The sequence below is a fragment of the Mustela lutreola genome, chromosome X (genome assembly GCF_030435805.1).
Source record: "Mustela lutreola isolate mMusLut2 chromosome X, mMusLut2.pri, whole genome shotgun sequence".
Classification (NCBI taxonomy): domain Eukaryota; kingdom Metazoa; phylum Chordata; class Mammalia; order Carnivora; family Mustelidae; genus Mustela; species Mustela lutreola.
Window position 1 is genome coordinate 55839448 of NC_081308.1, and position 17261 is coordinate 55856708.

The 17261-nt window shown below is 44.4% G+C and overlaps 1 protein-coding gene across 3 annotated transcripts in view; it reads right to left on the minus strand.

Moving 5' to 3' along the window:
- Positions 1-15171, minus strand: part of LOC131822049 (conserved oligomeric Golgi complex subunit 2-like) — a 37742-nt gene extending 22571 nt beyond the window's left edge. For 2 of the 3 annotated variants that reach the window (XR_009350064.1, XR_009350065.1), the window contains exon 1: positions 14947-15083. Coding sequence is in view for 1 of the 3 variants with exons in the window: in XM_059158439.1 (XP_059014422.1) it covers positions 14947-15018 (72 nt within the window). In the remaining 2 variants the exon portion in view is untranslated. Of the gene's footprint in view, positions 1-14946 lie in introns of all 3 variants that reach the window. The other variant, XM_059158439.1, reaches the window with a different exon arrangement.
- Positions 15172-17261: the final 2090 nt, after the last annotated feature.

Genomic DNA, 17261 nt, shown 5'->3' on the forward strand with positions numbered 1-17261 from the left:
ACCCTGGAGGAAGCCAGGGCCACAGGTTGGTTCCACATATCCAGTGGGTTCCGTTTGGAGCTGGCCATCTGATGCCAGGTCGCCTTGCCCAATCAGTAGCAAACCAGTCAGTAGCCTGGAGTACTATTACTTGGGAACACATTTCTAAAGACAGCCATCCTAGATGTCGTGTGTTATTTGCCCAAGTATCATACATATGATTTCTTTGTTCCCAGCATAAAACTGTCTTCTGACTGAGCCATCCAATCGTGTGTGTAAGCCACAGATATGTATCCCAGATTTGATATATGCCATCCTTAGTATAGCGATAAGGAGGGTTTTGTAACTTAGGCCCTAGCCGGTGAGTATCATCTTGTGAGCCTGTAAAGCCAGTTAGAATTTTAATAGTTTGAGAATATGAAAAACTTTGATTATGTCCTGGTGAATCCCATGTTTTACTGATCATGGGCCAGGAAGAAACATTTTGATTAGTAATAGATTTATCCCGGAATGTGCTGCCTCCATCTACCATCTCTGAGATATAATTTTGTAGAGAATGCCAATCAGTGCCCTGTAAAGGAAAAACCCACCAGGGTAATCCAGATGTACTTGAAATAGGCAAACTTCCGCAGATCCAGCAATCTGTCTGATTATGCCGATATGGACCTTTCCATCTTGGATGTAAGTTTTCAGTTATATCTGACTTCCAATTTTTTAAGTAAACCATATCTCCGGGATTTACATGGGGTGGGCTTTCAGTTATAGTTAAATCAGGTTTGGGAAGAATACGATTAGTATACTCATTAAGTGACTTATGAATTAATCCAGCTTCCAGCGAATAATTTAGTAATGCATTATAATCTCCATCTAATAGCAGATCTACAGAAAGAAATGGTCTTCCATATATTAACTCAAAAGGGCTGAGTCCTATAGGTTGTTTTGAAGCAGTTCTCATCCTAAGAAGTCCTATTGGTAGGAGAGTAACCCAATTTTCCTGGGTTTCTAGACTAAGTTTAGTAAGATGACGTTTTAAAGTATGATTAGCTTTCTCCACCTTCCCGGAGGACTGTGGATGCCAGGCTGAATGTAAGAAATATTTAATTTTTAAGGCTTGAGCTATCTGCTGAGTTATCTGAGCAGTAAAAGAAGGACCATTATCACTTTGAAGAGATTGAGGAAGGCCAAATCTAGGGATAATTTCTCGCAACAAAACCTTAGTTACTTCTACGGCCCTTTCAGTTTTACATGGAAAGGCTTCAACCCATCCGGTGAAGGTATCAACAAATACTAATAGATATTTATAGCCTTTGCAAGGTGGCATTTGTGTGAAATCAAGTTGCCAGTCCTCTCCTGGATAGGATCCACGCCTCTGGACTGGTTTTAAGAGAGGTGGGGGGCGAGCCGCACCCTCCGGATTTACTTGGGCACAGATGCTACAGGATCGACACACTTGTTTTATTGTGGTTGTTAAATTCACTCCATCAAATATATTTTTGATTAAATGTTTTAAGGCGTCTTTGCCCAAATGAGTAGCCTGGTGCAAGCCCTGTATTATTTTCCATTGACTAATCTTAGGCATAAAGAATTTTCCCTCATCGTTAACAAGCCAGTCTTGTGCATTTTTAGTATACCCTCGCTCCTGAGCAATATGAATTTCTTGCTCTGAATAGACTGGAGTCATGGACTCCATTGGAGTCAAGACTGGTATAAGGCTTAATATCTGCTTACCCTTTGCTGCCTCTTTGGCTGCATGGTCTGCTAGATTGTTTCCTTTAGATTCCAAGGTCATATCCTTCTGATGTCCTTTGATGTGAATCACCGCTACCTCCTTAGGCAAGTGTACAGCCTCAAGAAGGGCTATGATCTCAGGACCATATTTGATTGGGGAGTTATGGCTTGATAGCAATCCCCTTTCCTTCCAAATAGCTCCATGGGCATGTAGTACCAGGAAGGCATATTTGGAGTCAGTATAAATGTTAATTCTTAGGCTTTGGCAATTGCAAAGTGCTAGTGAGCACTATGGCATACCTAGCTTATCTTATTTTTTCTATGAAAACTACTGTTAACAGAAATCCAACTGTCATTCGTATTTTTAACAGGGGCATCTTAAATCTGGACCAATAGAGTAAGCAAGATCAATAACCTCTGAACATTTTTGCTCTATAGAGAAAGAAGTACAGTGGTCAGGTTCAGGCATACAGGTAACTAAGTTTAAAGTTTGACAAGTTTTAAGTATTAATTCTGGCATATCTATAAGTATAGTCCAATACTTAATTAGTTGGTTTCTATCATCCACTGATTGCCTTTGAATTCTAAGACAAATCTGGACCTGATGTGAAGTCATTACAGTCAGGGACTGTCCCATAGTGAGCTTTGAGGCTCCTTTTATGAGGGCTGTTCTATGCTTAGCTAAAGCATCTATTTGCAATTGCACCTCAACAGAGGTGGCCTCTAGGATAAATATGACTAAGGGATGAAACCAATAAGAAGACCTTTGAGTGGTCCAGCCTTAACAATATCCTGATTACAGAGGATCATTGGCAAGTGAGAAAACTTGTCAAGAGATAAGGGGAGTTCCCCATGCATCATTCAATCCACTCATAAAGAAAATGGGGTCATCCACGGTGCCTCCAAGTCCATAGTTAATCCTATGGAGTGTGACAGGTTGGCTTTTAGGCAATTTCATTATCCCCGCCACACACAAGGTGTTAGTTAAGTTATATAATTGTAGGGAATTAATCCCATTTTCCAGTTGTTTAATCATGTGCCGTGGGGTCTGCGAATATCCCCACAAAACAGTAAGATCGACGAAAGGAGCTATTGTACAACTTCTCTGAAGTTTACCTCAAATTGTTTAGCTTAGGTAAACAAACATTTAAAGACAATCAAATCTAGAATTTAACATCCATAAAGGTGTGTTACTAAAACATAATTTTTCTCTCTAAAATAACCCTCATTTACAGAGATAGCCAAATCAGGACTAATTCACTTGTGAAACAAGTCCAGTTTTAACAAACTTGGCCTAATTATTTAGATAAGCTCAGCAAGAACCATTGAGTGTGATCAATAGATCTTTTAGCATCTGCTTTGCTGGAACTTTTTATAAGGAATCTCTAGGTTAAACTTTTAGTAGCCTCTCCGGGCCAGAAGCCAAGCCCTGTACTTGCCATCAGGCATGCCTGCAATACCTGTCGATTTGGGTGAATTCCTCTTCTGAGACTGCACCTACCAAGGAGTGACATTCTTTACTCACCTGGTGAGGCTGCTGGGAACTCTGTAAGCAAGGTATCAGGCCAACAGTCCCAAGGGGCTTTATGGCTCCAGGTTTCATAAAGTCAACCTTAGTTCCTTTAAACTGTCTGGTCATATCTGAGTCTTTTCAAATATGACATCCCAGTCAAAGCCTTTGTAAAATAATCAGTTTCCAATGGTGTCCTGTTACAAGGAGAACAGATTCTTATTGAACTTATGCAAATGACTGATTGCCATGGAAGAATGCTTCCTGAGACCTTTTGGTTTCAGAGGGTTCATATAAAGAGAAAAGCTTGAATGCTTTGAGCACTTTTACAAATGAGCACTTATACAACTCTATAAGTTACAGATAACTAGGAGGAAGTATCCCTAGTCTGGAAGAGCGAACATTATAGAGAACCAGCAATGTTTAAAGTAAGACAAAACATTAAGAGACACAACATTATAATCTTTTAGTTCATTTAGTCCCATGTTACTAAATCTGGTGAATGCGGCTTTAGTCAGTTTTGGAAATTCTTACCCATTTCAGTTTTAGGATTTTCAAGTATATCAAATATCTGTATTTGTCCTGAAAGTCCTTTATAGGAATCTCCTTGAAGATAAAACTCATTTTACAAGAAAATTAAAACAATTATAAATGACAAAAACTCAGAATGGATATGGTTAGAGCTAAAGAGACACGGGAGTTTACAATTTAGCTGCAAGGAAATCAGGTTATTTCTGTGATACATAACATTTCCATAATTACAGTATCAAGCGATGATCTCTCAAAACATTAAAACTTTAAGAAGTGCATAGAATCTCTAGAATAGTTATAGCATTTTCCCAAATGTAATCCAAGGTTTATCATTGGTTCAGTAGTACTTCATGAGCAACTTCATATACCAAGGAAAAGCCTGAGTTAAAGAGATTTACAATTTAAATCCTGTCAACATTTCCTAAAATCTTAGAAAGTGTTGAAGCACATGCCTAAATATAACTAGGGATGTTAAACACCTGATAAACAAAACATAGAAACTGGTTTTTCTGGGCAGGCAAAGAGAAAACCATTTACATTTTCTTAACAGCAGATCAATTGATCTAAGTAAACATTGTCCTTTTGAACAGAGACAATTTCAGTCTTGTACCAATGTACCTTTAAAACCCATTCATTTCAATCTTAGTTCATTCTTGATCATAGCTAAAATTCCTTTTCTTCAGATTTCCCTTCACAAACCTTCTACAACTTTCCTTTGCATTCAGGTTTTGTCCCAAGCCATTTCCTTCCAAACAACCATCTCATTTAGGACAAAATTACCTTCCCTTACCTTCAACAAAATGTATTCCCATTCCTTAAATCTTTCTTACATATCTCCTACTTTCCTACATACAGTTTCCCTTTATTTCCATCAGTCTTAGTTACACTAAGCAGAACTTTGTATTCTTAGAAACACCTTTAGTTATTAGCCAATTGTGAACTGTTACAACAGAATTCTTCAGGTGGCAATTTATCAATCAGTTAAGTGGCAAACAAGTTTACCAACAGATTTAAATACTCTTAGTTTCCTTGTAATAAGAAGTCAAAAGCACAAACCTACATCCAGTAATTAACGACTTAGCTTTATATGCTGTTTGGTTAAGATATAGATGTCCACAATTTAATTCCATTGTCATCCAAGCAAAACTTTAAAACTTTCAGGTTACCAAAGACTTTTAAAGTTACTTCAGCAATTACCCATTAGAACTTTGAGACAGACAATTAACCATCAGTTTAGTCATTTCTTTGCTAACATATTTTAATAACACAAGCTTATCTGACCTACAGTAAACTTTGATAGAATAAAAGTTTCACATTTACTGCTGTAACTTCAAAGACACATCTTATCTTAATTAAACCAACAAACTCAACTTAGTTCCAACTCTGATTTATGTTCCACCTGGACCCACTCCACTTTGAATGTTTACGTTTACCTGAGACATGCGTGGGAAGATCTGGAGTGGGGAGGTGTTAGGTCCAGGAGGTGTTGTTCTTGCTCTTTGACAGTGAAGAGAGAAGGAGCTGTGGTGCATGATCTAGAGGCCCGTCATGCAGGCTGCACACACGTTGGTACAGAAACACGTAAGGGGGAAAGAGAAGACACAAAATGCCGCCAGGAGGCAGAGAAAAGATTCCTGGTTTTAGAGCTCATAAAGCCCAACAGAGGAGCAGACACCATGTTTTCCCCTCAGCCAGGGGGGAGGGGTTAGGCAGTCCAAGTCAGGCCAGAGAACACAGGGAAACTTCCCCGAAACAAAGAGAGTTTCGGCAGCTGCTTGGGAATATTCCTTATAGTCTCTGTCTTGAGTTAGACTAACCCCAGTTGGCTCCAGTTAACCTTAATCAAGGGAAACACAAAGGGCGACGAGAAAGACACATAAAACAATTAACAAGCCGGCAAAGGAAAACGCTGCGTGATTTCGGTGCAACACCGAAAGTACAGATTCAGAAGGCCGCGAGGAACTGCAAGTTTCCTCTGAGGCCTACAGACAGACGTATCCCTCGGATACTTGTGGGGCCCCAAAAAACCGGGCCCCTCTGATCCCTGGGGCGTCCCCCAGGGTGGCAGGGGAGAAGTCCGAGTTCGTCAACTCCTTCTCAAGCTGCCCAGAATACAGAGCTACTACGCGTAGTAGTACAGTCCTATACAGGCGTATAGGCAGGACAGAGGACAAACAAGAACACGAGACAGGAGACAAGAACACAGTTATTAAAATTTAAATGCTGGCCAGCTTACCTCCCAGTGGGAGTCGGTTGGATCCTTGGGCAGGAGTCCAATGATCTCCGTGGGACCTCCAAATGAAAGACCCGCGGATCCCCTTACCCAAGAATTCAACACTGCCACAGGATGCAAACAGCAAGAGGTTCTTTATTGTAGCGCAGGCGCCTGCGGGTGGTCAGCAGCTCCTGCTAGCTGAGCACACCTGGCTGGGGTGGTGCAGGATTTTTATAGACAGGTACAAACAAGTCCCGGATGGGACGGGGCCGATTGGCTGACAATTTGAACATTTGAAAAAAGGCATACTTGGTGTTAGCGGATTGGCCTTGGAAGACCCCCTCGCGCGAAGAGAAAGGCTGGAAGGGGAAACAAAGAGGGGAAGTTTGACCTTATTACTCAGCAGAAAGACATCCTGTCTACGTGACTATGCAGCCCCCCCCCCCCCCGTCTACGTGACCTACGTGACCATGCAGCCCCCTTGCCTATGTGACCATGCCTCGGCTATTAGGAGAAGGTATCTTGTTCAAACAGGAGACAAGTGTCATGCCCCCAAAGCCAAGCAGCCACAGAAAGGCAAAAGAGCAGCCACACTGAATTCAACCCTGGGGGAAGGGTCCCTTCACTGCAAGGGGAGGAGGGGCACTTCCACACAACAAAAGAGCAGTTAATTAGTTAACGACGGGGGGGGGGGGTGTCTTTCAACTCTGAAAAGGTAAAAGCCTAGACAGTAAAAAGATCCTGGGCTGAGGGGTGAGGGAGGAGGGTGCAGAGAGAGGAGAAGAAACAAAAAGATGAGGAACAGGGGTTTTCAAGGCAATGAAACTAGGCTGTAAGATACCAACAGTAGGTAAATAACATTATACATTTTTCAAAACCCACAGAACTATAGAAAGAGGAGTGAACCTTAATGTAAACCATGGATTTTAATTAATACTGTATCAATGCTGGTGGTTCATCAGTTGTAACACATGTACCACAACAATGTAATACATTAATAATAGGAGATAGTGAAGTTAGAAGAAAAATAACTTCTCTTTGTACTCAGGGGTATTTCCTATCTGAACCCAGTTAAAGTACAAATCCCCCAAAAGGCCAGAAGTTGGGAGATCACAAGAGGTGTTGGAACACAGGAAAATAAATGAGCAAACCAGACAAGCTGCAGGTAATTAAGAACCATTAACCATAAGAGAAGCAGTGACATCACTCAAAATTAAAACCAAGTAGAGTTTAAAAGTTTAGCTACTTTACTAACTAGCTGCAATCAGGGATGGCAAACAAAGACTAATTCAAAGTAACCTGGGAATTAATCATTTAAAACTTACCAATAATCTGAAATTAGTAGCTTTAATGCTATGAAAATTACATGGAATGTGGAAAGATTGAAGTTCTCTAAGCTGCCAAGAAGTAAAACACTCCTTCCCAGATACATGGACTTATAAAATCACTATATACTATCTCCACGAGAAGCAGAATCCCCCAGAACCATCACTCTGTAATGATGAGAAGTACTAAGAGGGCATATGAAATTTATGAGCTCTGCCCTGAAACATGTCCCATTTCATCGAGACAAAAAACCAAAATAGTAAAGCACTAATCTGCACACTACATAGGGGTTGAAAGACATAGAAAGTTTGTGTGAGCTCACGTATGTGTGTATTTCCAACCATTCTTGAAAACAATGGACAACAGAGATGAATAAATGTCCCTGTATATCCCATAAATATTCCTCAAATATTTATCATGCAACTCCAGCTCTGCTCTAAGACCTGGGGACACAGTCATGAAAAGAAAAGACAAGGTCTCTGCTTTTAAGGAGCAGATATTCTAATGCAGAAATGAGAAAATAAATATGTAAACAAACATTATATTAATGAACAGTGATCAAATAGTGATTAATGAATAGTGATCACAGCTAAAAAGAAATGAGGACACAGTAAAGGTCTGAGTGACAAATGGGATGTATTTAAACTTGGATGAACCCGGAAATATAGAACAATGAGTTGAGATCCAAATGACACAAAGGAGCTAGCCACAGGAAGTGTGGGAAGAGTGTTCCCGCCCAAGGTATCAGCATGTATACAAAAATGTCCTTGGAGCTCCTCCCTCCAGCCCCTGCTCTCAAATCTCTGCCCCAGCTAGGTGGGGACATAATCTAGGACTTGTGTCTCCCAAAACTCATTCTAAATGTTTGTTCAGTGACTAAATTATTCAAGCTTGAGAAATTAAAAACATATGCTAACAAGATCTTCCCACCATCTACAGAGAGATCATCTTAAAAGCATCATGAAATAGTAACACTAAAATTCTAAAAAACTTCTGTTCTAACATTTTAATCAATTTTATATCAAACTCCTTTGTTGAATTTATATACCCATTTGACATATTTATGAAGAGACAAAAAAAAAAAAAAACCCTACATTCCGTAAATGTATTTATCCATCTAACAAATATTTGAGTACCTAATTACACTCTGTTCCAGCTGATTTCTTCTCTTTATCTCTTTTTTCCCCTCAATTTAACACCAATCATAAATTATGTAGGCTTTTAGTTCGCTTTTCAAAATTAATTTCTTGAGCTATTTAAAGGAATTATCCAGTGCTAGAGTTCTCAACACTGGTCACACATTACAATCACTTAAGGAACTTTTTTTTTTTAAGATTTTATTTATTTATTTGACACAGAGAGAGAGATCACAAGTAGGCAGAGAGGGAGGGAATCATGCTCCATGCTGAGCAGAGTGTCCCATGCAGGGCTCGATCCCAGGACCCTGAGACCATGACCTGAGCTGAAGGCAGAAGCTTAACTCTCTGAGCCACTAAGGCACCCCCTCACCTGAGGAACTTAAAAACAAAAAGCCCAAAGGGCACCTGGCTCGTTCAGTCACTGGAGCGTGCAGGTCTTGATCTCAGGGTTGTGGGTTCAAGTCCCCTGTTGGGTGTAGAGATTACTTTAAAAAAAAAAAAAAGAAAAAGCCCAAGCCCAAGTTTGTGATTAATTTGTTTAAATGTTTCAAGAAATTTGATGCTAAATGTTGTAAAACTAGTTAAATAACAAAAAGATATATTTACATAATACTTCTTGCTCTCAAATTTTGAACAAAGAACTTACTAATAATCAATAACTTAGTAGGCCAACATTTTATTTAAATAAGTTTTATGGTACTACAAAGAATGAATTATAAAATCAAAAGCAAGGAGAAATGGGCATGGTGTGAATATGGGGAAGCAAGAGAAAGCAAGCAAGTATGCTTAGCTTTGAGAATGCTTAGCTCTGAGATCCTTCTCTGAGAGAAGGACAGATTAAAACCTAAAAAGAAAGAAAAGAAGGATCCCATGCACTCAAGGAAAGAGAAGTCCCCCAACACCCCTCCTGCTTTTTCCAATATAAACACACAGCTGGGCCGACTTACCACATCCTGGTTGGTACCGACTTTATCAACTTTTCTATTTAGGCCAAACTTGACCGGTCAATGATGGACGGGCTGTGTGCCAAGTGTACCAGTTGTACAACTGACTGTGTAATGGCTGAAACCGGGGTGAAAGTATCAAGAGGCTCTAAGGATTGCGAAAGAGCCAAGATTCAAACAATTACCACGTACACACAAGACAAACTATGCAGATGACTGCTCAGTACGGAAGCAATTCAGAGTGTTACACTGTGGCATCAGCTGACCCAGACCCAGAAGATTGCTGGAGTTCCCATCATGGACATCTCTAACCATATAGACGACACTGAGCGAATGTCAGATGATGACAGAGCCCCTCACTCCTATGTCTTAATAGAGTTCCTCAGCTCTCCTTTACCAACTTTTCCTGTTGCCAGTTCATACAAGCAATTCTCCTTACCCAGTTCCTCTGTTCTGAGCTATGGCTGAAGACACTCACTTTTTTATGTTTTGAAACTGATTATCTTGTACCATTTTACTTTTTGTTGCATCTTTTTATAAATCAGATGACCGCTCACAAGACAAAAAAATAATAATAATAATAATAATGGAAAGGAAAGATCAAAAGGGAGGACAACAACAACAGAAAAAACAGTTCTTTTTTGCCGGGAACCCTTCTTACAAGTGCCAATCAGATAAACTTTATCTGATGTTACATCGTCACAACTCCTCTATCATCAGGGAAAGTAGTTCACATAAGAAAATTTCTCTATAAAATGAGTTGCAGGCTTACATTCCATATTTGGCTAATTAGAATTTCATTAAGATATCTGTCTCAAACTGATGCGGAAGAGAATGGAATCTTGTCATCAAGCCGTGACATCGAACTAAGAACCCACAGGGTAAGGACTCAGCTCCTGTGATACGAAGACGGCTCCTGGGGATGGGCGAGCCTGGGCAACAGTGGCTGACCTGCGGGCCTGCGGCTATCTGCTGTCTGTCACTCTTCCCTCTTCCTCCTCTGTCAGCTGCTATCCCCAGCCACCTCAAAGTCCACCTCAAACAGCCATCACTTCCCTCTGGTCCCGTTTACCGTAGCTAAACTCCAGGCCAGGCATCCAGATCACCAGCCCTGTGGGAACTTCTTCTAAGGTAAGAGGTGGCCCTATTGGTGAAATGCAGGTGCCAAGGCATGCGGACATTGTGCCATCTTCTGCGCTATTCTTAATGTTCTGATTGTCCCACTTCCCTCAGTTCCCACCTGTGGCCTCTGGAAAGGAACATATTACAGTAGGATTTCCAAGGACTGATGTGTGGGGGTCAGGAGATCTGGCCTGTGATTGGCCCCAACTAGCTGTGTGGCTTTAAAGGAAGTCATCACACCTCAGGCCTCAGTTTCCTTATCTGCAAGCCAGGTTGGATGAGTCTTTTCAGAGGATCTGGCAAAGATCACATAGATAAGCACCACCTCATTATACTAACAAGCAAACAGAAGGCCGGAGGCGAGTGATTTGCCCCAAGTCAGACATAAGCAGGCAGAGAGCAGAGCCGAGGATGGGACCCACATCTGCAGGTCACAGCTAATCAGCCAGCACAGTAAAAACAGATCTGAGCAGCTGCTCATTCTTCCCCTTTTCCGTTTCGTCCATCAGAATGCATGCTCCCTGCAAACAAGGACACACATGACCTGCTTCCTGTCTCAAAATTCCCAGTTCACCCAATTAGAACGGGGAGGAGCCTCAAGGACTTATCCCCCCCACCCACATACACGGTTCTTTTACCTATGGAACATGAGGGTACATACATTCACCATCCAGAGGGCTCCTGCCTTTACTTCTCATGGAAAAGGTCATCATCTGCCTACCCGGGGTGCCAACGAAGCCACAGGTTCCAGAGAGGAACTGACACAGAGAAGTTCGAAGGAGGCAGACTGGCACAGCGCAGAAACAAACTGTCTACCAAGGAAAACTACCCCATGGGGGACTGATTCTCTTTGAAATACGTTCGAGTGCGTGGGAAAATGGTTTTTCAAGAGCCGGTGGACTGACCAGTCACCTGGTACATACAAGATCACATCCGCATTCTGACAAGAGTGGCTAGCCTGCAGTGTAGACCAGGGGTCAGAAAGACAAGGAAGGCGCATGGAGACTGGGTGAGAAGCTTCTACGGTGTGATGGCAAGGGCGCACTGCAAAGGTATGAGAAGAGATGGAAAGAAGTATATGGGTTCAAGAGGTTTAGGAAGCGAAATCCACAGGACTTGGTGTGACAGATTAGATTTTGGAAAGGTGACAGAGTAGGAGTTGACTTCTGGTTTCCCGACTCCAGGCTAAACGGATGAAGTGTTTACCGAGAGAGGCAATAGAATAAGAAAGGTGGCTTTTAGTGGAGGAGGTGCTCATGAATTCCGTCTTGAACCTGATGAGTCTGAGGGGCCACAGACACATCCGAGAAGAAAGGTAAGCAAGTCCGATACACAGAACTGGTGCTCAGGAGGCGTGTGGGCCAGAGACAGGAATCTACCTTACCTGCTGATAGGTGGTCATGAAGCTGCACAAAAGGTCATCTAGGGAAAGAAAGCAACACGGGGCTGAGCCCATAATGAGCATTCAGTGGCTACCAGGAGCATGACTTTGCACAGGAGACACATCAGAGAGGTAGAAGAAAGACAGGAAGCAATGCAGAGCATTTGGTCTACTGCGATGTCGAGTAAGGAGACAGAGAAAGGTCAGGTGCGCTGACTTAGAAACAGTTTTGGTAAGAACTCTTTAGTGGAACGACAGGGCCTGAAGGGTGGAAGGTGGGAAAGTCAAGTCAACCCCTGAGCACTGGCTGTGATGGTCGACACTGACAGGGCAATACCTAGAGCTGGGGCATTCAAATGGGAGAGGATCAAACAGGAGCACATGATGGGAAGGAGTGCAGGGGAGAGGATCCTTGCAGGCTCCTGGAAGGGCAGGAGGGCATGGACTCTTAGCCAGAGTGGAGACTGAACCCGAGGAGGAAGGAGAGCCCCTCCCCGTACCAGGCGAGGAGGAGAGGGGACAAATACAAGAATGGGATCATGATCAGCAGGATGGAGGAGGTCCCGTGGGATGGCTGCTAATTTTTCTGTACGACTGGAGATGAAGTCATATGTTGAGATGGAAGAGGAAGGCTACATGTGATGTCAATAGCACACCCATGTAAATGGTCTAATTTATCTGTTATGCCTCTTTCTCCCCCTACTACCAATACCTTATGTCCTGCTCATCTATTAGTTGGCTGTCAACCCAAAGGATTTTCGTATTTCTAAGCCGACAAAGTATGATGTTGCCAGTGCCTCTGCCCCAGGTGACCCTTCCCCATCTGCCATTCCTGCACTTTGATCACCTACCTCTTTTGCATACCTTTCCCATTCTATTTCTCATTAGATCTCATAAACATGACTTTTTTTTTAAAGATTTTATTTATTTATTTGACAGAGAGAAATCACAAGTAGATGGAGAGGCAGGCAGAGAGAGAGAGAGAGAGAGAGAGAGGGAAGCAGGCTCCCTGCTGAGCAGAGAGCCCGATGCGGGACTCGATCCCAGGACCCTGAGATCATGACCTGAGCCGAAGGCAGAGGCTTAACCCACTGAGCCACCCAGGCGCCCCTAAACATGACTTTTTAAGTAGTCTCCTGCCACCAGTCCACTCGAACTCAACAGATATGACCATGCAACTTCCTGCTGTAAACCTGACTGCAGCTCTACCGTGAAGACTGCATCAATGTGGACCCCTCAATGTATGCAGTGTCCAAGGTGCAACCCGCAGCCCCACCCCATCTCCCTTTCTACCATCCCAGTCTCATTCCAAAATGTGCCAAACAAGACACCTATGTAGAAATACAACCCCGACAGCAAGCTCTCCACTCATTTCTGCCTCGGAACTGTAACTTAACAAAACATCTCTCTGACGGAAACACAGATTGCAAATAACCTTTATCTCCAGCTCCCACATAGAAGATCAATACCACTTTACACAGAACAGCTGTTCCATGTATTTTTCTTCTATGTATGAAGGGGTCACGTTCATTAACACTACAAATTGTACATTATATTCAGAAATTTCAGAGCCTTGAAAGAATATGGAATTGCTGGCATTCTAGCCACTTTCCCAGTTTGCTCTCTCCCTACCTCTAAGTCCTACTTTAGAACTGCTATTTTGAGATTTCTATTTTCCGAAGCTGCTTTGACCAAAGGCATTCTGTCAGCTCAGAGTGAGAAAGACGGCGGGGCGAGGAAGTGTGAGAAAATGCTAGTGTTAGGCCCAAAGAAAGCCTGACGAAGTCCAAAGACAGACAAGCTAAAGAGACTTCCGTGCTTTGAGATTCTTTAAGTCTGTGTGTGTGCTTTTCTTCTTCCAATGACCTCTCTCCTCATCACGTGTCCTTCGTTAAAAAAAGGTTTCTGGATCAGAGAATTCACTCTGTGCTCTCCTTCAGACACTCCATTCAATTTACACCTTTTATTACAGTGGCTTAACATCACCATACAAGAACAAGAGTACAATATACCTTCATCTAGACATCCCTACATATTAAAAATGATATGGCCACACCGCAGAGGATCCAGACATAAGCACTTTTAAAACCAGAGTTTGGGAGATGTGATCTGAATGCAAGTATCAAAAAGGAACTAGCTGGTTAACCCAAAAAAGAAAAAAACATATTATGACTTGAAGCCATAAAAAAGTAAGAAATTCAAACTCTTTTCAGAATTTTAGGTACCGGCAGAGCCAAAACTTTTTAACACTGAACCCAGCTACTAAATCCCAATCCTTAGAAATTAAACATATACGTTTTGATAGTTTAAGTACAGACCCAGAGGGATACAGAAAACAGATAAAGCTCCTCCTGGCTCTGATTCAAACCTTGGCACATTTTCAAGGCTATGTCTGATGAACCTTTCCTGTCAGTAAAGTCTTTTCAGTTTAAATTTCTATTCTGTAAGTTTATGTCCTACAGTTATCTGCTGCCAGCTTCAGGCTGACCTCACCAAGAGAAGTAGGGCAACTTTAGAAAAGGAGCTTGGTATGCTTTGTAGTACTGGACCAGAACCAGTAAGGACAGTACAGTCTTTCAGATTTCTCATTCCGGGAGCTTAAGACGAAAGTCAGGCATAAACGTTAGGTTAAGTGCCTTTTTGACCCGATTTCTGGTAAGTACGTGCGTTCAGAGATGTGTTCAACGCACAGTCGCTGAGCTTCTAGGCACAAGGCACTGGGAGACTTCTGTCAGGCCGGGGGAGCGGCGGTCTGACTGTGCCGCACGGTACCAGAGGCGGATCCTACGGGTCCGGGGCTTTTACGTTTAGCTCAAAACCACTTGCCCTGAACGTTCAGGCCTTTTCATTCAATGTGTACGATTTCACAGGAGTGCTTTCTTCAGGCTGCACCTAGCCCACCCGAGGCCAAGAGACTCACTGCGAAGTGCAGTGAGGTCCCGGCCGAGGACCCCTCCGGGGCGGGGACGGCCCAGGAAGCCCGCAGGAGAAGCCCGAGGAGAGGCCCCGGAGGGCCAAGGAGGGCAGGCCACACACGGCCCGGCTCCGGGGAGCAGAGACCAGGCGCGCACCTTCATGAACTCGTCCTTGTCGAAGCAGAGCGTGTCCGGCCCCTTGGGCAGGTTCATCCTACTTCTCTCCATCCCGCCGGCCGCCGCCTCTCAGCACCAACACTCCAGCGAGAAGGAAAGGTAGGAGGCTGCGCTCCCCAACGCTATGGGTGAAGCCACGGCGTTTCCACCTCACAGAAGGCACCGCTTCCTCCAACATGGCAGCGCCCTCGCCGCGGCCAATGAAAGAGGACGCCGCAGGCGCGCCTCCGCCTGCCTCCACCAAGAGAGGAGCCCGGACCGATGCCGCCGAGCCAGCAGGTGATCCAGCCCCGTGTGGCGGAGGGCGACACTACAACCCCGAGTACGTTTCTTCGGAACAGTCCTGTCGCCTGTGCGGCCGGGTGAGCGGGAGAGGGGAGGGCGGGGAGGGTCATGGGCGCTCCCTCCCCACCTCGCCGTTTCCCTCGGAAAACCGGCCTGCGAGCCTCTTCCAGGACCTTCTCCCGAGATTGTCCCGCGGGAAGCATAGCTGTGGCGGGATGCTGGCCCTTTACTTCTGCGGCCGGTTGTCCAGAGTGGGGGGCGCATCCCGGTGTCAGGCCTCCGGTCCCCCGGCGCCGCCGCTGCAGCCGCCTGGGCGCGGAGGCCTCTGTGGGAACCCGGCTTCCGCCCTTAGCCCCGGCACCCACCCGCGAGCGTGGCTTCTCCCCCGCTGAGCTTGGCTCCAGCGATCTGTAGGGAGGAAGGTGGTCAGCTGGCAGCCTCAGGTCGTCTGGGCAGCTCCCAGCTCCACTTCGGCTCAGCTGCGGGGCGGCCACAAGTTTGGGTTCTCAGAGCTCTTAAAGAATCACCTCGCTACCGGCAGACAAAACGCAGCCGACAAGTAGATGTGCGAGCATGTTTATGTCCAGTCCACTCTAGAATGGGCGGAATCGTGTGTTTGTGACTAGCGTTGGTTCGATCGCCACACCTGTCCCCAATTTCCGAGACCCCCTCCTCCTCCTGCCATCCACCCCATATTTATTTTGAGATTTTTCTTTCCTCTTCCCTTGCTCTTTCTCCCACTGTCCTCCCCTTTAGTGGGAATGTCATGGTCAAATGATGATTCATTTCTCTTTTTTTTTCTCCGTGAGACTCTGACAGCTCAAACCACAGATCTCACGCGCGCCCTTCAGGCTGCAGCTTAGCTGTAATAGCCCAGGCCTGGGCTGCCCCTCCCAATGCTGTGATCTCACAGAGATAGCACAAGCAGTCCTTAGAAAGGGGTGGGACACAGCAAGACAAGGGCTTAGAGTGAGTCTTGCATTCGAGTCACTCCAAACGGAAAACTGGTCACTTTTTTTTTTTTTAGGACGTGAGTACAGGGACGCCTGGGTGGCTCACTTGGTTAAGCAGCTGCCTTCTGCTCAGGTCATGATACCAGCGTCCTCGGATCGAGTCCCACATCGGGCTCCTTGCTCAGCAGGGAGCCTGTTTCTTCCTCTGCCTCTGCCTGCCATTCTGTCTGCCTGTGCTCGCTCTCTCCCCCTCTCTCTCTCTGATAAATAAATTAAAAAGAATCTTTAAAACGTGAGTACAGAATCTGAAACAATACATTCCCTAGCAGTGGGCCTGGCAAGGCCTTGTTGAGGAAAACGTTGCCAGTCAATATCCAGAGACTATGACAGGTAGGACGAGAGTTGGAATCTTATTTGGAGAATCAGAATAAATTGCCAGGGGAGCAACTATGAAAGTGCATTCTATGCCCTGTTGTGGTCATTTGGATATAGGGAATGAAAGCCTCATTATTTGGTCTTTGTTTGTTTACTCTTATTATGAAAATTCTCAAGCATACACCAAAGTGTGTAGAGCAGAAGGATCGCAGCCCTTCCCAGTACTTATCACTCTGCTTCCCCAACTGTTTCTTAGGCCCTCCTCCTTCTACTGCCCCCGAAGTGCCTGTATTTTTGTTTTGGGGGGAGGGGGGAGGTCTGGAATATATTTTAAAGTAAATCCCAAACATCACATCATTCCCTGCTCCCCAAATACCTTGGTTTACACATCAAAGAAGGAGGAGGAAGAGGTGGAGGAGGGGAAGACTGAGAAGGAGGAGGGATGAAGAAGAGAGATTTCTGCACAGGCCCACTATGTCAGAATCAATAGTTCTAATAAGCTATTCCGATTGGCTCTGAGAGGCATGACTTTTAGCCCAGGGCCACAGTGCTAATAAGCAACAAGGGCAAATTCAAGCAGCACAAACAGCAAGGCCCACACTCATCACCAAGGCACCGAGAGGGGGGGCAAGGGTGCCAGACCGACGGAACAAAGTTGTCTGGGAACCCCACCTGCCCTAG